Consider the following 27,049-nt stretch of genomic DNA (forward strand, 5'->3'; position numbering starts at 1 on the left):
ATACAGGTCTTCTCCAGATCTTTCAGGTTTTGGGGCTGTCACTGGGCAACATGGAGTTTCAGCTCCCTCCATAGATTTTCTATTGGGTTCAGGTCTGGAGACTGGCTAGGCCACTCCAGAACCTTGAAATGCTTCTTATGTGGGCCTCTCCTTAGTTGCCCTGGCTGTATGTTTGGGGTGATTGTCATACTGGAAGACCCAGCCACGACCCATCTTCAATGCTCTTACTGAGGGAAGGAGGTTGTTGCCCAAAATCTCGCGATACATGGCTCCACCCATCCTCTTCTCAATACGATGCAGTCGTCCTGGCCGCTTTGCAGAAAAGCACCCCCAAAGCATGATGTTTCCACCCCCATGCTTCACGGTTGGGATGGTGTTCTTGGGATTGTCCTCATCCTTCTTCTTCCTCCAAACACGGTGAGTGGAGTTTATACTATTTTGGTCTCATCTGACCACATGACCTTCTCCCATGCCTCCTCTGGCTCATCCAGATGGTCTTTGGCAGACGACATGTGCTGGCTTGAGCAGAGGGACTTTGTGTGCGCTGCAGGATTTTAAGCCATGATGGTGTAGTGTGTTACTAATGGTAACCATTGAGACTGCGGTCCCAGCTCTCTTCAGGTCATTGACCAGGTCCTCCCGTGTAGTTCTAGGCTGATCCCTCACCTTTCTCAGGATCATTGATACTCCACGAGGCAAGATCTTGCATGGAGCCCCAGTCTGAGGGAGATTGACAGTCATCTTGAATTTCTTCCATTTTCTAATAATTGCACCATCAGTTGTTGCCTTCTCACCAAACTGTTTGCCTATTGTCCTTACAGATCTGTCCATTCTTTGTAAGTGGGAAAACTTGAAAAATCGGCAGTGTATCAAATACTTATTTGCCCCATTGTATGTGAAACTGTTGATGCAGCACATGCTTGTCCTACAGCTTATCAAGCCCCATGACAGAGAGGTTTTTTTTTAATTTGTGAACTTGCACTGCTTTCACTGACTCTCACACCTAGAGCAGACCATACAGGATGTATGATGAGTCCGAAGGCCACATCATTAGCTCTTAGCTGTGACACATTGCTGTCCTTGCTGAATTTTATAATAAAAACCTGCGCAGCACTTCCACATGCAGTACATGTCCCAATTCCTGAAATCAGAAGTGTGATTTGTTACTCTCACTGACTGTATATTCACCAGACACTGTAGAAGGGCTGGCAGCTGAGCTCAAGTGCTCCCCTGCACCACATATACCAGTAAGATAAGTAAGCAAAAATTATCATTGTTAGTGCTAGTGTCATTGATGCTGTTTATAATTACGTTTTAGGAATATTTGCAACCCCCTGAACACTGCATTGCACCTATATTTCTGTCAGTTGTTCTAAATAATGTATTAGCTCTGTATCAGGATTAGATTTTTTTCCCCTTGCAGATATTGTCCCATCTACTTACCTCACTTTGTTTACTGAATTCATTATGTTGCTTTAGATATCCTGGGTATTGCAGTTGCTTAGCACTGTAATAAGCTAATGTTGATTGTGGTTAGCTAAGGTTAATGTGCTGTAGCTTTTTAAATAAAGCTTCATGTTGAGAAGTACCGTACACTGTTTACAGTGACAGGTAGAAATGAGTATGACAAGGGCAGAACTGAGGAGAGTTGAGGAAGAGCCTAAATCAAAGATTTGTAAGTTACTTTATGAAGTCAGACACATCATAGATTGTGTTTGTCAAAAATGTATCTTGATGACTAAAATTTTAGCTCCAACTGATCCAGAAAACATGCTCCGCTTGAGGTTTTTCTACTTCAACATGCAGCTGTGACCAACTGGGACTCTTCCTATCTGGAAAGATAGATACAGTGCCTTGCGAAAGTATTCGGCCCCCTTGAACTTTGCGACCTTTTGCCACATTTCAGGCTTCAAACATAAAGATATAAAACTGTAATTTTTTGTGAAGAATCAACAACAAGTGGGACACAATCATGAAGTGGAACGAAATTTATTGGATATTTCAAACTTTTTTAACAAATAAAAAACTGAATAATTGGGCGTGCAAAATTATTCAGCCCCTTTACTTTCAGTGCAGCAAACTCTCTCCAGAAGTTCAGTGAGGATCTCTGAATGATCCAATGTTGACCTAAATGACTAATGATGATAAATAGAATCCACCTGTGTGTAATCAAGTCTCCGTATAAATGCACCTGCACTGTGATAGTCTCAGAGGTCTGTTTAAAGCGCAGAGAGCATCATGAAGAACAAGGAACACACCAGGCAGGTCCGAGATACTGTTGTGGAGAAGTTTAAAGCCGGATTTGGATACAAAAAGATTTCCCAAGCTTTAAACATCCCAAGGAGCACTGTGCAAGCGATAATATTGAAATGGAAGGAGTATCAGACCACTGCAAATCTACCAAGACCTGGCCGTCCCTCTAAACTTTCAGCTCATACAAGGAGAAGACTGATCAGAGATGCAGCCAAGAGGCCCATGATCACTCTGGATGAACTGCAGAGATCTACAGCTGAGGTGGGAGACTCTGTCCATAGGACAACAATCAGTCGTATACTGCACAAATCTGGCCTTTATGGAAGAGTGGCAAGAAGAAAGCCATTTCTTAAAGATATCCATAAAAAGTGTCGTTTAAAGTTTGCCACAAGCCACCTGGGAGACACACCAAACATGTGGAAGAAGGTGCTCTGGTCAGATGAAACCAAAATCGAACTTTTTGGCAACAATGCAAAACGTTATGTTTGGCGTAAAAGCAGCACAGCTCATCACCCTGAACACACCATCCCCATTGTCAAACATGGTGGTGGCAGCATCATGTTTGGGCCTGCTTTTCTTCAGCAGGGACAGGGAAGATGGTTAAAATTGATGGGAAGATGGATGGAGCCAAATACAGGACCATTCTGGAAGGAAACCTGATGGAGTCTGCAAAAGACCTGAGACTGGGACGGAGATTTGTCTTCCAACAAGACAATGATCCAAAACATAAAGCAAAATCTACAATGGAATGGTTCCCAAATAAACATATCCAGGTGTTAGAATGGCCAAGTCAAAGTCCAGACCTGAATCCAATCGAGAATCTGTGGAAAGAACTGAAAACTGCTGTTCACAAACGCTCTCCATCCAACCTCACTGAGCTCGAGCTGTTTTGCAAGGAGGCATGGGCAAAAATTTCAGTCTCTCGATGTGCAAAACTGATAGAGACATACCCCAAGCGATTTACAGCTGTAATCGCAGCAAAAGGTGGCGCTACAACGTATTAACTTAAGGGGGTTGAATAATTTTGCACGCCCAATTTTTCAGTTTTTTATTTGTTAAAAAAGTTTGACATATCCAATAAATTTCGTTCCACTTCATGATTGTGTCCCACTTGTTGTTGATTCTTCACAACAAATTACAGTTTTATATCTTTATGTTTGAAGCCTGAAATGTGGCAAAAGGTCGCAAAGTTCAAGGGGGCCGAATACTTTCGCAAGGCACTGTATGGTTCACTTTCTATTTCCAGCTCTCCTAATCATATCCTGCCACTCATTTTTGGTGAGAAAATGGCTGTTTTCAAACCAGGAGACTGTTTCTTTTTAGACAGAGTACTTATTAAGGGGTACTCATTAACAATGACAGTGTTATCTTGTGGAACATGGGAAAGAAGAAGAGAAATGGGCAACACTGGCCTAGTCCTGTAAAAGTTAAAATAGCCTAAAACAAGTTTCTTGCAATGTGAAATCAGTCAGTAGTCTCTTCATAGCTGGAAACTGTACTCTCAGTACAGCTCGGCCTGTGGTGAGACAGTGGAGTTACCCATGAGGATATGTTTGAGATAGGTATAATTGTTATCAGCTGTGACTGTGTAAAAAGCATTTTCAGATTTCTGCAATCATGGTTTTCCAGACCTATCTCAGTTTTTCTCCCTCACATGTTAAGGTAGGGCCACTTTAGTTAAGTGGGCTCCTGTTATTACATAAACTTTCAGTGGAATTTCTTAAAAGTGAGGAAAGATCTCTGAAGTGCTGGCAGGATGATTACACCTATGTCATAAAAAACCCGAAGAGTCTTGTCAGTGGAATTATTACCTTGTCACCAAAGTTGTTGCTTGTGGTACAGACAGAGAGAGACCTCCTGTTTACTAGGATCTTAATGTCAAGTGGAGGGAAGTAATGCTTTCTTTTAGGCTACATCGAAGCTTCAACATCTTAATTTCTAATGTCTAAAACCATAATCAACTTAATGTGCTATAAAGTCCTTTAAATGTACTGTGCAATTTTGCACTAACAGAAAATTATTCAAGTCATACAAAATTGAAATACTGCCATCTTCCAGTCTGTACAGATGGCAAGCAAACATTTGTTTTCATCAGGAAAACATACGTAAATGTTTTTGAGAGATTAGTCAGACCACTGATTGATTTGGTTATTTAACTAAGTTTGTTGTTGTTAGGATGGTTAAGATATTTATTTGATCTAAGCAAATCCATAATTTCCCAAAGTGTATGCACCCATGTGGGATAATAATATCCATTAACACCATTCTCTTAGTACAGGATAACATTTAAAAAGGTAAAAAGTACATTTCTAATGTTGTCATTCTGAACACAGCATGACACAGTCTGGAAAGAGGAAGAAGGTGCAGAAGTCACAGTTACAATCTATAGGGGTCTGGAGACTTTATAAAACCCACTATTTAACTTGTAATGTGGCTGAACTTCACATCCTAACCAGAAAATTGTGTTGTGACAAAGCACATGTCTAAAATATTAAAATCTCTTGCCTGAAGTATCCAATGATGAAGATGGCCACTAGTAGAGAGCTAAAGGACACAGCATAGCCAGTGGTATACATGACGTACAGCCGCTCAAAGAAGTCTTGCTGTGAAAACAGACAGAAACATTAGCTGGTCAATTCACTCTCTAAGACGAAACAGTCTCACAGTATACACAAGCATGACTCACTGCTGCTTGGCTAAACAAGATACTGCAGTGAGGAAATAAAGTATTCACCACTGGTGTTTTAGGGGTAAAGCTGCAGAGATGAGGAGATGAAGGAATAACAGGTGCACCAAATATTAAAGTTGAAACTAACACTAATGTTGCTACAGTATTAGCCTGCAAATATGCCAAATTAAATAAGTGATTAGTACCCTGTTCCCAGATGTGGTGCTACTGTATGTTAGTGTGTGCTTTCTCTGAACTTAAAGTGGGAAAAGGTACATTTATAAAGACTTGGCATAGATGTTGCAGTTTAAACTGTCAATCTCAGACAGATGGAGGGCTTTACAAATTCTCATAAACTGGTAAACACATGAGGAATGTTAACAAAAAACTGTTTTCAAGCATTGATCAAACTCTGAGGAGCCAGAGGATTCAGTTGATACCATGAACAAAATACAAGATCACTTCCTGGTAACACCTTTTGATTTGAGCAGACAACAAATAGTCCCTCGGGCAATATGGCTGCTTAGATGAATGGGTTGAATATCAAAAGGTGGATAAGATGGATGAACGCAAAAGCAGTAAACATTTATACTAATACACACTGGATGAGCTAATTAGCTAAATGAGCTGCTGCAGTGCTTACTCTCCTGTCCTCATCACTGGGCTGAAGGAAGTGCAGACACTCAGAGTAATTTGTCCATGTTTTGTTCCAGCGGTCCACAAACACCCAGGAACCATTGACATCACACTTCCTGTAAGCATGTCCTGTAAACACATACTTTACAGTGTTTTTAGACATTTACAGACATTTCTTTTAAAACACGGTCCTGACTGAGGCATCATCTCACATCCATAGGAAAACATCTTACAACAGTTTCAGGTAATTGGAGCAGGGGTTTTTTTGTAGGACACAAGTGATTTTAATTCCTCTGGCTAATTACACCTGGTCTTAACAGTGCTTGATTGACACCTCCTTGACTCTCCTATTAGCTTTGTTGCCAAAAACACCCTTATCATTTTTATAGGATGTTTCACAGAAGACAACTGCAGGTAAGTAGCCAAGTCAAAACAGCTGTGTGGGTGTGCTTTTAACACTTTCTGGATAATCTGTGTAACTAATAGAACAAAGAAATGCTTTACAATGAAAGTGTTCAAGTTTGAATATTTTGGTTTTAATTTTAAATTTCAGTATAAAATAAGTTGTGAAGATTTTAGCATAAGTTCACCAACTGTCAGCCAGCCTCATCTCATTGTCACACTAAGGTTCCACCATCTCTCTTCTATTATCCAGTAATTTAGTGAGTTTTCTGTGTGGAACTCCTATCAACCAGTGACCAGGATATTTAAATAAATGAAGGATATTTAAATGACCTTACCTAGGCTGTTTTGCTGCTGTCTATTCTGCCTTGTAGCTTCATCAGGGTCAAGGGTCCATATAAAGCTCCAGGGGGATGTTGGACTGTTAATCATAGAGGCCTGTCCTTGTACATCTCTATTTTGACAGGGTTTATGCTAAAAGCCTATATTAAATATAATTCCTACATTCATGTAAATTTGTGTCTTCCCTGATTGATCTTTAAATTACAATTTACATTTACAACAGTTACATTTTTCTTGACATTTGTTCTTTGTGACCTCCTAGCTCTCAGTGTTATTTGAATTTTAAAAAAGAAGTTAACCTTTGTGATTGAAGTCATAGATGTAAGATGGGCAGGGAACCTTAGTAACCAGCCCAGGGGAGCCATGGGGCCAACAGATAAGACCGTCCCAGTCTGGAGGACACACTTCATCTGCAGTGAGAAGAAGAGCAAGTCAGCACACTCTCACTAACTTTGACTTTTAACAGAATACCTTGATTTATTTATTTTTTATTGCACATTTCTTTATGTATTTATGTTTATGGTGACATAGTGGTGAGGTGGTTAGTGCTGTCGCCTCACAGCAAGAAGGTTCTGGGTTCGACCCGCCTTTCCGTGCGGAGTTTGCATGTTCTCCCTGTGCCTGTGTGGGTCCTCCCCGGGTACTCTGGCTTTCTCCCACAGTCCAAAGACATGCAGCTTAGGTTGACTGGTGACTCTAAATTCCCCACAGGAGTAAGTGTGGGTGTGTGTGGTTCTTTGTCTACATGTCAGCCCTGTGACAGACTGGCGACCTGTCCAGGGTGGACCCCTCTTCTTCTTCTTCTTTGTTTAGGGAGACTACTGGCGTTTGTCTGGTAGTAGGTTATCTGGTTCTTAGCCTATTCATATTGTACTGTGGCAACAAATCTGGCAAATTATTCATGGTTACAATTAATGAGCCTTGATTTGATTCTAACTTTTAATTCTGGTTGGTTGCTGATAAACCTCTGCTGAAGTAATTTTCTAAATGTCAGACTTGTCTTTAACAAATGACGTCTAGGCTAAGTATAGCGTTAATGTCAAGTGTATTTTTATCATGTACGTATGATGAGTCAAAGGTCTTCACATCTCCATGTTTTAAATAACCACTGAAATTCTCTTCTCATAAGAAATAAAACCCGTTTGTGACTGTCTACAAACTGTGACCAGAAGAATAGCACCAGTAGCACCTAACATAACATGTCCCAAGGAACTAGAGTAGCTCACGCAGTGTGCTGCCTGACCAGGTCAGAAAGCAAGGTGTGTGTAAGTGGTCTAAATAGCCACACTAGAAGCTGTGGTGAAAAGCTGCCAAATAAAGGAGCCAGATTGAATCATTCTGTCATTGTAGTGATAACAGCACACATTTTCAGATAGTCTCCTAAAAGACATTCATAATATGGCACTCATTGGTTCAAAGAAAAAGAAATAGTTGTGTACATAATGGGAAGGATTCCAACTCTGTCAAGGAGGTGTGAATGTTGGAATGGTTCAGAAACCACAGAAACAGGTCAGAAAAGGGGTTCTAGTGTTTAATGTTGTGGAGATAGTGGCTGTTAAATGTTGATAACTGAAAGCTCTCAAACCTGTACGACAGTCAAAATGTTCATTAGGCACAGGTTCACAGAACTTCGAAAACAGCTGCTCTCACCATTGGAACACATTTAAAATATACATATATATAGTCTACATGGTTTGGACGCATGTTTTAGGTGAAGACAGTCTGGTCTTGCACACTGCTAGGTGTCCTTATGCACAAACATTCAATTGTTTATATTCATATCATGAAAATATGCCTACTGTATATATGTAATAAGTAAATGCCATTTTAACAACGTTTACCTGGACACAGAGAATATTCAAAATACCCCAGTTGTGAAGAATTGTATAGCAGTTTACACAAATGCAAGTCTTTCAGTACATGTTTTGTACCTGCGGACCCTGGGTCGACGCTGGAGAGGTTCTGGTAGCACTGCAGTTTAATTTCATAAAGGATGAACATCTGCTCCTGTGCAGAGAGAGGACCATCGAACCCCATCTGTGAGGCACAACAAACAAGATCAGATCTGTGACCCTGTGTCTGTGTGTAATTCACTACTATACCATTCTGTATGTTTTACCTTTACAGAGAGGATTTGTCAGGCATTCATTTCATCTTTGCTCATCTAACCTCAACAGGCTCTCTATTCATTTTACATTAAATTTTCTTGTAGCATTGAAAGCACTGCTAGGTCAAGCACAATGCTGCATATCAAACATTCCAGTGTGTTTTCATTTCTGGGGCATCAAATACTGAAGTTTTGTTAAATTTGCATCTCATACTGATGTTAAAGGCTGCCTTTGGCTCCAGTATGAGACACTCTGGGTTTTCATCACAGAGCAGCGTTAGCCCACGTGCATCAGTACACAGCAACTACTGTACATGGAGGAAAATATCATGGCTTGGTTTAAAACACACGCTGATTAAAAACACTTCTTCATACATCAATGCTCTGCTCTCCTGTGGGAAAGTTCAATGTTTGTGTGACCCACTGTCCAAACCAGCCACTTTCTCCCATAATATATACTATGACCTCTTGCTCTGGGCAGCAAATGTTGATGCGAGTGGATAATCTATTGAAAATCCTGTGGGACTGTAAAGCTGCACTTTATCACAGCACAATCAAGCTACAGACATGTTGTACTGTAACGTTTAAATCCATTAGTACACTGGTCCATATTTTATGTTTGTTTTACCGGAGCTTTATTTAAGATGTCTGCAGCCATTCAGTCAGTGAACATGATCTGTATTTTGAGTTTTTGTTTTTGTTTCCCTCACAAAGTACTGTATGTGAAAGGAAGCGCTGTGGAAATGCTTCTGTGACAATGGCTAACTGTGGTCAGTTGGTTTGAAGTTGTTCATATGTGACGTCGTTAGGTCAGATTACACAGGAATTCAGCTTTGGATCATTGGAGCTTTGCTGTGAATATTTATAGTCTTTTAAAAGTAAAGAAAAAGAGAATTTTATTGTAGCAAGGTCACAGTCAGACTTTGTATGGAACTTTCCTTGTATTGTTGGAGGGAGGAGAGAGAATCCTAGTGCTGCGCAGGCAAGACAGGGACGGATAAAGGTGTTTCCATGGCAGCAAACGTAGAAGCACAAGTCAAGTCCCTGTGGGGGGCGGGAACTATCTGGCCTTCTTAGCTTTTATAAAAACACCACTGACGGTAAATAAATGTGTGCATGAGAAGTTTGCTAATGTTCAAAAACATGAAGCAATGCTGTTGCCACACATGAATACAGAATCCTAAGCTTGGTAGCACTTAAACATACAGTATTCTGTAATTACAATAAATTGTCTTTCTGAGAAGTGCAGGTTGGTTGTTTCACCAAATCAGGAATTTAATCTAAAACAGAAAACAATTTGTTAAGGCAAAGTGTTAATATAAGAAATCCTCCTCAATTTGAGCTTAGCAAACTGATCAGTGCAACAGCTCAGGATCAATTCTACTTCTTCTGTTACCAGAAGGATTAAATGTCTGGGTTGTTGTGAGTTTCACTAAAATCATTCAGCCAGAAAAGCAGCAGAAAAACAGCAGGAGCAACAAAACAAAACCAGTTATGGATGAAAAGGAAGAGAAAAAAGAGATGAAAACAGAAGAAATGAGGAAAATTAAAGAAAATGATGAAAAGAGGAATCTTGTATAAAACACAACAATAAACCAGGATTAACAAACAAGGAATTTAACACAACAAGAGCATAAAAAGCATGAGATAAAAAGAAGAATTAAAGACACCCTGCGGTAGAGAAACTGGAGGCTGACAAAATACAATAAAGAAAAACTGCTGAGAAAGGAACCCAACAAAGGTTTGACACAAGACAAATGGGTTGAAAAGAAAACTGAAAATACAAATAAGAACAACAGCAAATAGGAGAAATAAGAGAACAGAAAAAAATCAGATGTAGAAACTTTAAGAAAACAGAAGTTAACTGCTTAGATGGACTAGACTTGCACTGAAGAATACAGGATGAGAGGACGCGACCAATGACAAGCAGAAGGATAGTGTGAGAGAGAGAGAGAGTAGTGCCAACAGGAAGACAGAAGGAATAAAGTGTCACAAAGGCAGGCCTACAGGAGCAAGGTCAGAGGTAAGCCAGGCTTATATTGCAATGGATCAACTGTGCCTTCATGGTGTAAGCAGGGTTAATGAAATAACTGCACATGAATAAATATATAACACACCATTTTTCCACTAAGGCCAGCAGACAGACAGTAGACAGAGAATGAGTGAACTAAAAGAAATGTGAGAACAGAAAAGGTGGGCGATGCACAAACCAATAGGAAAGGTCGGTTTTACATAGCATAATAAATTCTGTGTCCATGTGTGCACGTGCATCTGGTATTACTCAACTTGTGGGAACTGAAACCTATTTATACAGCCACACTGTGGAAACTCAGCCTTCTCCGTGTAAATCACTGAAGGTTAGGGTGAGTCTCCAGAAAATGAATTTAAGTTTATATAAAGTCACCACAAGGACAGAAAAAAACGTGTGTGTGTGTGTGTGTGAAATACATCATTATTGTAGATAGAAATATAACCTCTGACTACTTCCCTCCAAAAACAAAAACAAGCCCCCGTTAAGCTTCACTTAGCCCCTGATCTTTTCAATTGTTAGAAACACCCCCGATCTATGAGAACTGTGGCTCAATCAGGCCACAAGACATCTACAGAAAAACAGATGAACAAAGTCAAAGGTGACTGCCGTTGATGACTTTAAGATGTTTTCACCGCTCGTTGTCACACGGTGCAGCGTCTGTAAACTTTGCTTGTTCACAACTTGAGATATGAGAGTCATGATGCAGTCAGTAGGAGTCACTTCATTTAAAGTGTGAATTGCCATGAGCCTGAGAAGGGATCATCTGTGTCACAACAACACCATCTGTCAAACCTTCACAGTCTGAAAGAGGAGTGAATGGATCAGGAGCATACAGGCAGTTTTGCCTTACGAGAGAAACAAAACAGTTTTGTGCCCTTGTGGTAGGTGCCATAAAAGCCCAATTTCCAGGTTTAGGAACTCTATTATATAATAACTTATTTATAACCAGTGGTGTTTACCTTTCTGAGCATGTAGCTAGAACCATTTCACTAAAGCTATAGTTAGAGCATACGTTTTTCATCTTACTCAAGCTTTTCTCAATCCAAAAGGTTTTTTAAACTTATTCAAAGTTACTCTTAAAGTTTTATTTGATCACAGGTAAAAAATTGTCTCTTTGACCTATATTTAAAAACTAGTCTAGAACCAAGATAAAGAGATAAAGATAAATCTTTATTGTCATTGTGCAAACACAACAAAATTGTCACTGTATCATACTCGTTTATGTTGCACAGTTAATAATAGATATATAAAAACACACATACATGCATGTGTGGGGTAATAAGTAGAATAAAAAAAGGTTAAAGCTAGTTTATAAAGTGATACATTCATGGAAGTATGTGCAGTGGTTGCATGAATTGGACAGTCTAAGTATGTTGTGGGGGAAACGCTGTTCTTCATTCTATTGGTGTGTTGTTATTTCTCTGTAGCGCCTTCCGGATGGCAGAAGCTGAAACAGGTGATGTGCCGGGTGGGTATTGTCTTTTATGATGTTTTTAGCCTTGTTAATGCAGCGACTAGCGCTCGAGCTTGGGCAGGTTTGTACCTACAGTGTTCTGTGCTGTTTTCACAATGCGCTGGAAGGCCTAACAGCTTTGTTCCACACACGGTGACACTTGGAGCCAAATGTGGAGACCATAAGTGTCTGGGTGTGCTCCATTTTAAATGATCGCCTTATATCAAACATTATGGTTCATTTTCACAGTAAGAGCCTTTCTCTTTCTCCCCTTTCACTCACAAGACTACACGACTCAGTGAAAGCTGTTATTAAGCCCTTCAGCTGTGGAACACCCTGACACTTCTCTCTCTCTCTTTTTAATGGCAGGGCTGCTTGTTATCAATAGAGGCAACTGAAGACCAAAGGCTTTCATTTGGAGAAACAGTTCTGTATGTCCATGTATCAGATCCCAAGTTTTATCCCTTGGTTTTCCAGTCAGTCTCTCATTCCTGATTTATTTTGTTTTCCCTTTTTTATCGTTTCCAAACATTTTATTGGAGAAGTGGGCTTCTGTAGTGTCAGGTCAAACACTGTACCACAACACTGTAGAAGTGTAAACAACCAGTGTATTTGTATTCAGCAACACTTTGACACATTGAACTCATCCATAGAGTTTCACCTTCTTGGCATGGAGGTCAAGGGTGTCAGGCCATGCTTTGAAAGCATCCACCAGATCTGAATTGGACAGTCTAAGTATGTCCCCCCCCCACCAGCCCTCGGCCAATTTACTTAGGTGTTTTGCCCTACATCCTTCTCTTTCTTTGTCTGTCTACTCTCACCACTCTCCTGACTCTGCTGTTTGGTGCTACCTTCTGCTTCCTCCTGACTGGTAGGGATGCGGATATCCTGCCTCTTTGGTTACTCACCTGTTGCCCCTTCTTTGATGCCACTTTCCTCCAGCCACAGCAACATACCTGCAGCTGTTTTTCTTCTACTTTTGATATTGTTTCTTCCACTGGAGTGCCCTTCTCGGTGCCAAATCCGTTCCAAGGTCAATAATCAGGTGTCCTGCCTGTGAGTCATCTTCCATCCCCGCGCTCGCTGGTTCTTGGGGTTTGCTCTTTTGTTTACTTGTGGCTTGATTGGTGCAACCTAAACACACTAGGCTACTGCTGTCATGGGTTGCCACTCCATGCGGCCCATGTGGGGTCTATTTCCTCCTGTCAGCTGTCTTTCCAGGCTGTCACTTGGTCTCTCCCTAGCTGTCAGCTGCCTTATTCACAGCAGCCACTAGCTATGAATTAAACCCCATCCCGAAGCATATCTAATGTTATAAGCATACATGCTGCCTCAAAGTTGAACTTTTGTCTAATCATAAATCCCACTTGAACAGAGGAATTCAAAAACAACCTTTTAGTGACACATATGGGAAGCATCCCTAAACCAGCGCGTTACATTTACATGACATTTAAGTTACACTGAGCTACAGAAACTGAGAGTTGGATATTTCTACAGTCCATCTGAACTGAATGAGGTATTTGGAGTTTGAAAATGTTATTAAAATACAAAATAAGGATTTGGATTTGCTATATTGCCCGAGTTTTAACTGAACTATTTTCATGTTATTATTCACTATTATTTACACTTTAGTCGCCTTTCAATTTCATGGCAGTATACAACAAGCCCTTGTACTGTTTCTAGTGTATCCCTGTCATTCAGCCCTAGTGGTAAAGACGCTGTCCGTGGTGCTGATAAGTCTGAATTCACACACAGCACAGCCACCATTAGGCTTCGCTCTGAAAAGCCAGGTCCTCAAAGGCCAGTGACTAATAACTGTTCAGGTCTGGTGACTCATGTGTCACAGTTTTCATCGATAAAGACTCGTGTTACACTCCTCATTTCTGCATTTTTGGTTGGGCAGCACCACTTCCAACGTTTTAGGGAATGGTCTGAAACTGAAATCTAATTAGAAAACAGACTACCTTTATCTACGGGTGTAAAGCAAACTGACAGGAGATGAATACAACTCAGCTCAAAGGAGCCAGACTGCACCGATACAGTCACGGTCGTAATAAAAAGTCACTGAAATGATGACCAGCTTATGAACAGGAGATGGAGACAAACTACACTGTACTGACAGTCGAGTTCTGCTACGAGCAATGTAAATGATATGTTCCCTGGTGGTAATTACTTCCTTTGGCTTCTTCCTTTCGGGATCATACCTCAACAACACCATAATATTGAAACAGGATACACAGAAAATGGATAAATAGCCTATCTCCAGAAATTCAGTATTTTTTATTCTTATTATTTTTACAAACATAAACGTTGGATGCTATTTCGACACAACTATGACTTTAGTACCAAATACAGCGACTCCTAGTGTCAACGCAGTTTGCTTCAAGAACAAGTGGACAAATGTATTTCCTTACCTGTGAGTCAACTGAAGTCCACCACAAGAAAAAGTTTATTGCTAATATCCACAAGAGCAAGTTCATAGTTCATTAGTCTGCGTTCAGCTGTGTAAAAAAAAAAAAGCCCAATGGCAGCCTACGTTCATCTGAATTTAAGCAACAATGCGCTTGACACAGACATCTCTGCTGTTGTTGACTCGTTACTGACTAAAAGGCTGCACATTATTACAATGTTGTGATCCAAAACTGAGCTGCTCAACGTAAGTGGGAAGGATGCGGCGATGGAATTGGTCAGATCACAAATCCCACGTGGTTTTCCCATTCAGACAGTCCTCGTACTCAGAAGGGTTCTTCTCCACAATGAGTAACATCTCATCGCTGCCTCTAGACGAAATGTCCCGGACGCACGCTGGCACTGGAGATTTCAGTGGCCCCCATTGAAAATAACAAGCAGAGCTCGACTTGTGCGCGATGGGAGGAAAAGTGCGCTTCATGACGAAAACTACCCTGCACACTCTCCACTGCACAGAGAAGGACGGTACTTATGTGCTGTCTGTACTTGCTTCTTATAAAATGCAACCATTCGATTATGATGTTCTCACCCCTCCCGCATTAATTCATAGCTTGTAAATTCGATTGTCGTGCGTCACTTTTGGCGGATTTTCCCCCCTTTCGCTGCGTACACTCACGTCATGCGCTGTGCACCAAGTGCCAAGTGACAGGGGAACCAAAACATAACAGTCACTACAAAAAATGACAACAATAATCCATCTAATATAAATACAGGCTAAACACAAACTAAAGAGACACCACTGATCCAATTAACAGTGTAGAATATAACTTTTTCAATCAATAAAACTAAAGATGGTGCCCCCTCCCTGTCTCCCTGCGCACGCGTCATGCAACAGGTCAGTGTGAATTCCTGCATGTAGAAAAGAAGTGCCCTTGAAAAGATGAGACTCCGTGCAGAGCAAATAAAAAAGAAGAAGATGAGAGATGACTCTCGTGCATCGCTCACAGGTCAGTTTGAACTCCCACACAGTCAGGAGGTAACGGGTCAGCTGAGCTGCCGTTTGTGCGTCAGGAGGGAGAATTCAGCTCCATCTTCTTCAGCATAACAGCAGTCGTACTTTGAATAGTCTTGAAATATTTGCTTCAGACTCTGCTCACGCTGACCAAACAAACGCAGAATCTAATTCATTTTCTCTGATTTTATTAAATAATCGTCACACAGCAGCAGGATCGCTACTTCTCCTGCTTCAGGTTGCTGCGCACTTTACGCAATGTGGCACAGCTGCAGTAACTTTATTCGGTATTTAGATATTTTAATGTGACACTGTGATTATATAACGGCCTTGTCAACCTGAATGCTTTTCTGCACAATGAACAGGTGCCTTCTTACACATTCACAGTTTCTACAGCGAAATCATTGGGGAAAGCAACGAAGCTCAGGATGAGTTCACCAGCAAAGGTTTAAACATAGTTTCTTCTGGTGAATCACTGTATTTGTTCTGGTGTGGCAAATGGATTGCTACAAGCAGTTTTTACTTTTTCTGCTCAAATACAAAAATGTGCATTTGTTGTGACATTACTGAAAACATGGATCACTATCATTTAAATAAGTATTAAAACGGTGGGTGGTAGTGAACCATAAATTCAACACACACACACACACACACACACACACACACAAATCCACTAGCAGTATTTCTGTATTTTGGCAAAGGGTTGCTTGAAGAAAAAAAAAGTAGACATTGTTGCTCAGAATAATCCACAGCCACAGATTGTAATATCTACAGTTAATTTAAACTGCTGAAGAACCCACCCCACCTACACCCAACTCCTCAACCTCAGTGGACAAATGCTTCCACTTCGCACAAATAATATTGAATCCCTGCAGTCAGTCGTACTTACTGTAATCACAAAAGAAGGTAAATGCTCTCAATGCACAGAAAAAGTAGTGCACATCCTACAGTGCACTCTGCACAGACTGACCTGTAGACTACGCCACTGAATGACAAGCTGTTATGGTGTGTGCTATATGTGGACCCAAATGCAGACATGAAACAGGAGTGTAGTGACAAGGTTTAAATAATGATCGTGGGATAGTGAACAGGCTGCAGGGAAATTCCAAACAGGAAAACTAAGACAATATAAATAAAGCAGAGGCAGACTAACGAGGAGAAGGTAATCATCGGGATGCACCCCAGCTGTGTGCAGCGACAAACCAGTCGCTAATTACTGGAATGCAACACAGCTGAGGTGCAGAGCCCACAGGATAGAGAGAGCAGAGGAGAGAAAAACGAAGGAGAGGCAGCGGCCGCCGAGCGGCCCTGACAAAACAACTCCAGAAACACAACTATAATAATGACACAAGGGGCAATAAACTCAAAACAATACAGTGCACAAAAGAAAGAAAAGCAAAATAACTGATCTGAGTAAAAAAAAAAAAATAAAACAATATACTGGGCAACAAAAATCAGCACAAAAAGAATATGTTCAAGGGGCAATACTTAAACTGGGGACAAAGGCTGACCAACGAACAAGCAAAGCGAATAATGAGTCTGAGTCAACTAAGTGCAGAGAAACAAGAGTCCAAACATACTAGGCTCCAAAACAATGAAAGGCACAAGGGGCAGAGTCCAAACTAAAGCAGGCAAGGTACCACAGGAGATGATCACAGGTGGAGATACACAGCTGAACCAGCAATGAACTGAGGGAGGTGAGGTAAATATTCAGGGAAGGCCATAGGCAGAAACAGTGAGTAACAGTTATATCTAATTGAGGTCAATCAATTAACAGAATCAAGCTGGGGCAGGTGAGGGTGGCATAGCCCAGCAAGTTACTTCAAAATAAACATCCAAAACAAGAATGCAAAACCAAGACCATGACACGAGCTGTGCAATACCCTTACACAGACCCATATTCTCCTGCATTTGGCTAAAGCTGCACTTATGTGTGCAGTGAAAAAAAGAGTTACAATCAACAGTGAATCAGAAAAATAAGAGGACAGAAAATAGAAGTTGACTAGATAGACTAAAGGATAGAGAGCTATCAAACAGAGAGAGCAGTGGCAGCAGGGAAACAGAAGTTATAAAGTGTCAGAAAACATATGGGCCCAGAAAAGAGAGAGGTCAGACCTATACAGGAACTAAACCAAAGGTAAGCCAGGCTTATACTGCAATAAATCTACTTTGTCTTCTTGTTATAAGCAGGCAAAACTACTAAAAGTGGTTAGAAATGAACAAGAAGCTCAGTAGTCTTTCATACATTTATTAAAGCATGCAAGGTCACTGATCTGAATTCTCACAGGAGCAAACAGAGAATGACAAAGTATGAAAGGATTCTTCCACTCTTCATAGGCAGGGCAGACAGGCAGCAGGGTGTGGAGACAAACCCGTGTGCCAAAGGTGATAACTAACTGCAGGATACAGTGTGATGAGTGTCTTGACGGTTTCAACAGGACATGTTCCACCCTGAAAGCGAAACTTCAACCTTCCACTTTTCTATTCCAGGAGTCTGAACCCTACTTCTGTCACCTCAGCCCCCTGCTGTACAGAAGCCACATGCAATCAGAAACAGGAAATAAGAATATTCATTCATTGGTTTAGCTAAATAAGGTTATACTGATTAAAAGGGGAATGTATCATTACAAAGTGTAACAATAAGGCAAGGCCTGAAAGTTGTGTTACTACAGATTTAGAAATACCTTGCATATTGAATACAGCAATTTATCTATTAAAATTCAACAATGAATGACCTTCAAACAAAGACCCCTGTCTCTTCACAGGGCTTTTGGAATAACTGTATGTAAACATCAATATTTTTTCACTAGGGTCTGCAAACATTGACCTGTTGAGTGGGCAGCGTTCAGTCCAAATCCGTTATGGAATGGGAAGTTGGATAATGAAAAACAAAGACCTTATTTTAAATTTTCATTTTAAAATGCAAAAAATGAATAAGCAAAATGCCATTTTTAATGACATTTAACCACGTATGTACCTGACAAAATAAGATGTTTCCTTTTTTTGAATGAGGAAAGTAGAATAATGTGGTTAATGTGCTGATTTCCCTTTGTCTCTCTCACTAGGTGTGACTGAGTGTCACCTCCCCCGTCCCGGTGGATCTGGCTGCAGCTGTGGCGTATTTCCTAATCAGGCTGCAGATACTTAAGCTGGGTGTGTTGGCTTGATGATGCATGTTGTTTGTTTCCATCAAAGAAATACACCGTCAGATTTCTGAAGGAGTTTGAGGACTTTATATACAGGTCGGGTAGACACAGCCAAAGAAGTGGAATGACAGCCAGCAGCAGCCTAATTTAAAAAAATGTCTATTGCAGTCCGTTTAACTAAATGTGTTACTACTATGACTTTACTGGAAGAGGTTACATTTAAGTTAGAGCAGCTTGAGTTATACAGCAAACTGAATGTTATGTTTGTTCTCATAAAAGCAAAATTAGCCAGCTGGATCTTTGAAGTGAGTTTGGTCACTTTCTATGAACAAAAACAAGGAGCTTATAAAGTGAATGCCGTGCGCTGTCCTTCGTGCTGAAGAGAAGAATTCTGAACAACTTTTCACTCAGGAATCTGAAACCCTGACCTCAGCATCTAACCCCATCCACCTTCCACCAATAAAACAATCTGCAGAAACATGTTTCAACCTCATATTTGTAGTTTTCACTACACATTTATTTCACTTGCAGTTTTTATGAACTGATGTCACAAAATGTGCTGAAGAAATATCTGATGCTTCATTAACAGTAGTTTGATAATTGTTTGCCTTTTTATGCCTCTGCACAGGCGACAGCTGGGGCTAGAAAAATAATTCTACAGGGTGTCAACCTGTGCACTTGACGGTACAATTCAATTTAATTTATTTGTATAGTAATGTGTGATGACGGCGCTTCCCTCTGCTGATATTGTCCCTTCAAGACCTCATCAAGTCAGTGTCAACTCTCAGGACAAAACAGGTTGGTGCAGACATCTATAGCCGGCCTCCTCATCTCCGATGGATCAGTTATGGTCTCATTTACGTCACCAGGTTGTTTTCCCTTCTTCAGTTTTCTAAGGTTGGGCACCAGAGTCAGAAAAGTCACTCAATCATAAGTACAAAAAAAAAAAAATAAAGATTTAATGAAGTGGACAGAAGAGGATACCTGACATCTCTGAAGGTTAACAACTCATGGTGCAGGGGCCTCATCATCAATGAGGGTTTGGTACAGCAGGGTCTTCATCTTCTTCACAGCTGAGCACAACTTCTGTGTCACAGCATCCCACATCAATTTCTCTGGCAGGACAAATTGGAACCATGGTTCTTAAACTAGATGTGTTCACTGGGGACAAGAAATGTAGGTCTGTTAGTTTAAACATGTAATGCTTGTACATTGTACAGAAGTTAAAGTGAAATGTGTGCTGGCTTCTTTGTCCCTCTCCACTATTCCCAGCTTAAGGGCACAATGCATTAACTGGGTTTATCCAGTCAGGTCTACTATGTGTATCCTCATCTTGACCTGTGATAGTCAGAGCTGGCTCTGTCTCACCAAATCTACCCCTTGAACATGTCAACATCAGTTGTACCATACGTCTCTTAATAGGATCATAACGGTATACCATGGCAGCTGATTCACAAAACCAGAGGGATCCTTGTCTGAAACCAGTTATAGCTTAAACATGCGCATAATGGATGGCACAGCAGCGGCTCCACCGATTATCTAGATCTCACAGGCGACAGGGTCTTGCTCTGAATGGTAAATATTGTTCTGTGCTTTTCTAAACAGCGCGTTAGGAAGCCGTTTTCAGGGATGAACAGTAAAATCACCAGCTGTGAGCTGGATGAGTCCTGGTCTCTGTCAAACAGGTCCTCTCCCACTGAAGTAGCCTACTACAAATTGATCCATTTTCACGCTCATAGAATCTAGCTGAAGTTTGATGTTTACAGTTATTTGTCTGGTTTATCTTTTCTCACGCTGCACCTCCTCTGAAATCCTCTGGCGTCCCCCTGGGGGGGGGTGCACCTCACACTTTGAAAACCTCTGATAATCGATTACTTGTCCACAACACTTGACATTTGTTAAATGCCAAATTAGAGGCTTTCATAAAAAAGAGAAATATGCTAATTATAACTGGGTCTAAAGTTTTATTGTACAGTAGGACGCATCTTAAGGACCAATAACTACGAGGTGAGTGCAAACCTGTGCAGAAGGACTTGGCTGTGCTGTTTAGTTTAGGTGAGGCATATGGAGTCTCCGGAGTACACTGGTCTTAGACAGTATGTGACTTGTGTAACATGCTTCCAGCAAGTTTATTTACTGTTTTCACTAAACAGTTGATAGGAAGAACATGGTCTGTGGCTAAATATTTTGACTCTCTAGTTTAATTGGGCATTTAAAGAAGTAAACTAAGCCACACTAACCCAGAGCGTTGTTGATGTGGTGACTGTAACCACTGAACCACCTGTCTGCAGTTATTGACAGTTTTATTAAAACTGATAAAGTCATATGTTTAGATATAATCATTCACCAGTCAGTTTGCAATTTAACAGCATCATTTTAAGCTAAGCCACTGCCAAATTTTCAGTGTTTCATTCAGTATTTTAGTGACCATGGTGCAGAGGAGGCTGAGGCAGCAGCACAGTCCAAACAACTGAACAAGTATTTGTGAGTCACAAGCCCGCCAGGTATGAGAGTGGCAACTCACTCATCAACACAAATTATGGCCATGCTATGCCAACATGAAATACACCCCTGTTCACTTTCTCTTTTAAAGGTCTCAATTACTCTCTAACTATGAAGCACTTTGAGCATGAATTATGTTGCCCAGAAAATCAATAGCCGGTAGCACAATGCACACGTGGGCAGAGCCTGCCCGGTGACTCATAACGAGCTAATGCACTTAGCACAGGGCATTATGCTGCGTACAGCATCCTGTTCAGATGGTAACTGTCGATGGCATACAGCTGTCAGATTGACACTTGTTGGCCAACATTAATCCAACACAACATGGGTGTAAAATTACTCACTTTACAACCTTTATATTAGGAGTGTAACAATAGTGAGGACAGACACAGACCAAGAGAGAGAAATGGTACCTTTACAAGTCAAAAACATTCTGAAATTCAGATCCTATGGGTGAATGCGTTCTCTCTCTCATGAACTGTCTGAATAGGCTGTGATTATTTTCTCTGCTTAATTAGTGGAAAAGGTCATCTACTTATATTTTCATGAGTTCTCTTTAGCATCCCAAAAAGGCCTCTTCACAGTGCTGGAGTGATGGCCAAGGCGGTTACATCCACCCTCTTAAAAGGCAGCATTCAGACTGTCTTTTCACAAGGTTTGAACAAATACAGACCTCACCATTCATTTCTATGGGTGACTGCATTCATTGCAACAGGAGCCAGCACCACACTAGTTTTTCTGTCAGTTTTCTACGTCCTCTTCAGCAACCTTCTCACGTGGAGTCCCACAGAGGTCTATTCTTGGGCCAGTATGTTTCTGTATTTACATGCTTCCATTGGGGTCTATTTTTAGAAAATACCGTATCTCCTTTCACTGCTACGTAGATAATATCCAGCTTTACATACCTCTGTCACAAAGAGAGGAAAAAAACCTTTAGCATTTTTACAGACCTGTGTTCATGACTAGTAAGCTGGATGGCATTTCAAAGAGGTGGGCGTCTGCTTTTTGAAACCATTTCTTAAGACTACTGTTGGGTGTTATCTTGGACAAAGATTTTAAATTTGGCAAACAAACTGAGTGGTTAAAGCTAGCTTCTGTCAGCTGTGGCCTATATCTAGGGTTAACCTTTTTGTAACAAAAAAGACTTTGAACAGGCTGTACATGCTCTTATTTCCAGTTTGACTATTATAATGCTTTGTACATTGCTGCCAGTCAGGCTTCACTAGCAGCAATGCAGCTTGTTCATAATGTCACTGCCCATCTTTTAACTGGAGCAAAGTCTTAAAATCTACTACTATCAGTCTATCTTGAACTCAAAGTCACAAACACAGTGTCAGTCTTTGCACACACCTGCTATTACAGAATTACACATACAGTACACCTAAAGCAGTTATTTTATAAAATGATGATTGTACAGTATATGTAGAGCCTTTCTACAGTCCTACTACTACAGTCCAACAAAGACAGATCTGAAGGTTTGTGGGTGTTAAGGACATGAAAACCAAACAACCGCGATGAGAGAAGCAGAGCTAATTGATGTTATTCATTGATCTACTGGAACAAGGACAGATGAAAAAGGACAGTTTAAGTATTAGCTTCAATGTAAGTTACAAAAAGAGAGAGGCTGTTAGTAGAATTTTCAACAGTTCAATAAGTAGAAGGCAACAGCAGAATGATAGAAGTTTTAGTACTTACAAGTGTTTTTACAGCACTCAAACATACATTATTACATTATTCATGCTCCATGTCACACTAGAATTCAGCATGCTTGTTTTTAATTCTACAGCTTTTCCTGACCGGCTATAATTCAAGAGGTTCTGGTGAAATGCACAGAACGTTACACTGAATATTTCTGTGGGCCGGGTGCTTGTCCCTGCTGGAAGATTAGTCATAACAAAAAAGTCTTGATTTTAGTTTGAGTAAAATGATTAAATTACTGCAACTGTCCTCAATGGCTTCAACTATCATCACAGAAGTGAAACCATGGTATTAGCAGCTCAAGCTAGTAGCGTATTGACTCCGTTTTTAACTCAGGAGGAAATGACAAAGAGACTGTTTCCTCACAGCTAATGACAATGTTTGCCATATGTTTTAGGAATCTTTCTCTGATGCTGTCTTGATTTTCAAAATAGCACATCTTATTAGTTTTGTTTTCAAACATTTTCAATTTGCAAACCCAAGCCTGAGTAACTCCTGGCTCATTCTGAGACTCTGGGAAATTCACTAGTTGCCCCTGTGTGGGAGACTCACTGTGCATCGTACCAACGTGTTAACGCAAATGCATTTTTCATTACTGTGTTTTTATTAAAGTGTCATAAAAACAACATTTTACCTGCCAATCTACGCCCTTGCATTCCAGTAAATTATTTGCAAGTGATGACAGAAAAGGAATTACAAAGGATACAAATAGTAAAGACACATGGGAAAGGAATAGCTGGTTTATCTGAGACTTATGAATGCTAGAGGTTATGGGTTCAGTGCCCAGTCACTACAATACAGTCACTGCAGTTACACATGTAAATCACAGGAAAACAGGACTGAAGCTTAAAAATATACTTTGTGTCCCAATTATGGGTGTATAACACAAGTAAAATGCAAGGTATTACACAGCCTGCACAGACACTAGATTGCTTAAAATAGCCAAAATGCCAACAAATTAGTTACCTGCATCTGTGCATTATCTTGACTAAAGTAACAGTAATAGCAGGAAACTACAGTTTGCTAAGAAAGAAAAAAGACAAGAGAGAGAAAAGACAAATATTTCCTTCTCAGTTGCTGTTGCTGTGCACATGGTCGAGGGTCATGGCCATGTCCAGTCAGTGTGTGCGCTGTAGGTTCATTTTTAATGTTTAGAAATCCAGTTACTCTTTGGTTAAGCTATGCCTTACACATCCCATAATACAGCCTGAACCTAGCCTTTAAAAATATTCAGTGACAGATGGTCTAATACAAAGTCTTGACTTCAACCTTCTGGCCCTCTCATTTCATCACTTGTCTCGTTTTTCTCTTTCTTCTCTGCCTGTCGTCACTGCTGCTGCTCTAAATTCAAGAGAAAATGAGAGGTCAGCCCATTTCCCTCCAGGACTTTAAAACACTCACCTCCACTCCCTCAGCCTGGCTAACTGCCTGCTCTGTCTCCTGATTTTTATGATCCTTCCTGCCTATCTGTCGCTCATCTCCCTGCGTTCTTTTGTCCGCCTGCATACATCATCATCAGGCTGATGAACCCACTGTTTGCCAGCATGACCCTTGTACCATATGATGCTAAAACTCTACAAAACTGAGACACGCATCCTTTGAAATTCTACTAAAAAGAAAGACACACTGATTGTGGCCATAAATGGATCATTGTACTCAGTGAAAGGGATCTGCTCTTAGAGTCCAAATAAATCCAGACAGCTTGTCAAATTGTGCAGAAGAGCGATAAATCCAGCCAACCGGTAATACAGACCAGAGCCCAGCAGCTACATTATTAGAGGGATGCCAATGGTATATGCAGCACAGTAAGTATCCTTAATGAGAAACCCGACCTGGGTTGCTGTAAAGTCATATTTGAGCATGAAAAGTCTGAAACTAATGAAGTGTATCCACTGCATGTGAACAGACTTGACAACCATAAAACTGAAAAGCAGTGTGGCAAGAGATAGCAAGACCAGTAGCTGTGATTTTTCCAGCAAAGACCCAGTGATTTCACATGACATCACAGTGATGTGATCCGTGGTGGCAGAGCCACATGTGGACGAGCTGAGGAACACCACCGTTCATTTGTTACATGCACACCTCAGAGCTCGAAGCTCTACTGTACGTGTATGTGCGATGCAAGATGTCAGTTTTATCTTCTCCCATAACAGTGTCCTGTCAAAATTAATTTGTTACACTACACATCCTGCTATTGACTTACAGGCCTTTTTTCATCATGCTTATTTCCATTTAAATGAGTTGTGTGTATTTAAAGAAAGAAGTTATTCCAGAAGACATACTGGACATTATGCAGTTTCTTTCTTTTTTCACTTAAAATGGAAAGTGATTGTTGCAGAGACGCAAATAGTTCTTCTAAGTTTGATTATTTTAAATGGGTTTTTATTCCTTTAAAGTAATCCTTTTATGGGTTTGATCTGAAATGCAAATATTTGGATTTGGCAAAGCCTTCACTGCCAAAGCAATGAGAGGGTTGAAATGCTGACCCCCAGTGGTAAAACCCTTCACTACCAAAGAAAGCACAGGAACTTCGAAGGTACAGATAAACTGGGTCTAGTTTTTGTCCACATCCTGTCACGGTTTTTTTAAAGGACTCTGCTTCTCAGTGATGCTGTGAACCCCGTATAATTGGTGATTTTACTCATGTGTAGATAATTTTCCTGAAGGTTAAATTGAAGCACTGCTTAATCTTTCAAGCTCACTTAACACATCTATGAAATATTCAGCTTTGAAGCTGGTTTCACCCGATTTATTACTAGATGTTAGAAATTATATCCACGTTCTTTCTTAATAACCCCAAGCAGCATTTTGCAGCTTTTGCTCCTCGTCTCAGTGAGAACCTTCCTGTTCCAATTTCGCTCCGAAAGGAACATGAAGGTAAATCAATATTAAAGACGTAGTACCTGTCCTGTGTGCCGGCCTGCCTCACTACCCCAAGGGGTTCAAATCAATGAGGCAAATGGAGCTTTCAGCATTCTCATGGTGTTGAACTCAATGGGCCTTGACAGCTCTCAAGATTAATGAGGTGAGCTGCTGCTGAACAAGCAACTCGATGTGTAGCCATGTTCACTGTGGCTGTTGAACACAGCATTGATCACAGGCTATTCAGCAGTTAGTGTGTGGCTCTGCATCTTGAGATCACGTACACCTAACGTCAAAGAAATAAAGTCACAATACTTGTATTTTTATTGAAATCGACCCCTGAGGCTAGATAAAAGGCCACAGCTTGTTTGTGCCTCGTCTAGCTCCTCAGTCTGACACAGCCAGTTAAAAGACAACAGCCCTGTCCAAAAACACATCACACAAGTGAAAACTCCAAATGTTTTGCTGCTGTTTACATGGCCCTGTACATACTGGCAGCTTTTCGGAATGAACACAACTCAGATCAGTTGCACACCTTCAACCATACTTGATGTCTATTTCAGGAAAAAAAAAAAAAAACATAAAAGCATCTTCTGTGACCACTGAACACAAAAGTTCTGTTTTGCTCACATATAATCAGTAATGTAAAAAAAAATAAAATAAAAACACACACACACACACACAACAAATCAGCAGGTTTATTTGTACCAGTCATGTTGCTTAATCTGAGAAAGCCATCAATCACTTGTCAAACTGTATTCTGGACCTCAAACCATAAAGTTAATCAGGCAACTGGAAGCCTGGCTGGTCCATGAACATGGTCCAGCATTTAGGAAAACACTTTTTTTTACCCCCTTACAGAGAAACAGATGGGATGACAATACCCTTCTCAAGTCTGTGCAGCTCCAACTTAACAGGTAGTGCCAGGTTAGTTTAGCTTGGCATAGAGTTGGAAAACAGGGGAAGCTGCTAGCCTGGCTCTGTCCATTGCTAGAACTAAAGGACATGCATAAAACCAGGACTTTAATGGATTAAAATAAGATATCACATACTAACAGCACGTTTTAGAAGTGCTGGTTAGCTGATTTTGTAACTTTCCAGGCAGAGCCAGACAAACTGTTTCCAGTTTATGCTAGGCCAACTGGCTGCAGCTTCATATTTAGCTTACAGATGCTGCATGCGGGTGGTACAAACCTTCTCCTCTGAGACAAACATGTTTTGGCCCTTGTGTGGTTGCATCTTCACTTGTGAGGACATCTACATGAGCTCCAGTAAAGCAGAGGTCCTTATGCTTTTTGTAATGCAGGACCAAACTCTATTTCTGGTCCACACCACGTTCCAAGTCTCTTACATAGGGTCCCACACGAAAACAACAAACCAGAAACAAAAATACAGGGGAATTTCGTCTTTTGTCCAGGTCTGGCACACACTGAGGTAACATAGTAATAAATTATTCAGTTGTTTAAAAAACACTTTGCAAGGATCATATCAATAATACAAAATGGTATCAAACATATATGATGCAAC

At 40.6% G+C, this 27,049-nt stretch overlaps 1 protein-coding gene across 1 annotated transcript in view; it reads right to left on the reverse strand.

Moving 5' to 3' along the window:
* The window catches only part of pth2ra (parathyroid hormone 2 receptor a), a 50,546-nt gene extending 35,659 nt beyond the window's left edge, over nt 1–14,887 (reverse strand). Inside the window, exons 1-5 of the mRNA XM_020614911.1 lie at nt 14,308–14,887; nt 8,233–8,338; nt 6,601–6,711; nt 5,565–5,686; nt 4,759–4,856 (exon numbers count right to left, since the gene is read on the reverse strand). Of these exons, the coding sequence (XP_020470567.1) occupies nt 4,759–4,856; nt 5,565–5,686; nt 6,601–6,711; nt 8,233–8,338; nt 14,308–14,373 (503 nt within the window). The 5' untranslated portion in view covers nt 14,374–14,887. The remainder of the gene's footprint in view (nt 1–4,758; nt 4,857–5,564; nt 5,687–6,600; nt 6,712–8,232; nt 8,339–14,307) is intronic.
* Between the last annotated feature and the right edge of the window lie 12,162 nt (nt 14,888–27,049).

The sequence above is a fragment of the Monopterus albus genome, unplaced genomic scaffold (genome assembly GCF_001952655.1).
Source record: "Monopterus albus unplaced genomic scaffold, M_albus_1.0 scaffold153.1, whole genome shotgun sequence".
NCBI lineage: Eukaryota > Metazoa > Chordata > Actinopteri > Synbranchiformes > Synbranchidae > Monopterus > Monopterus albus.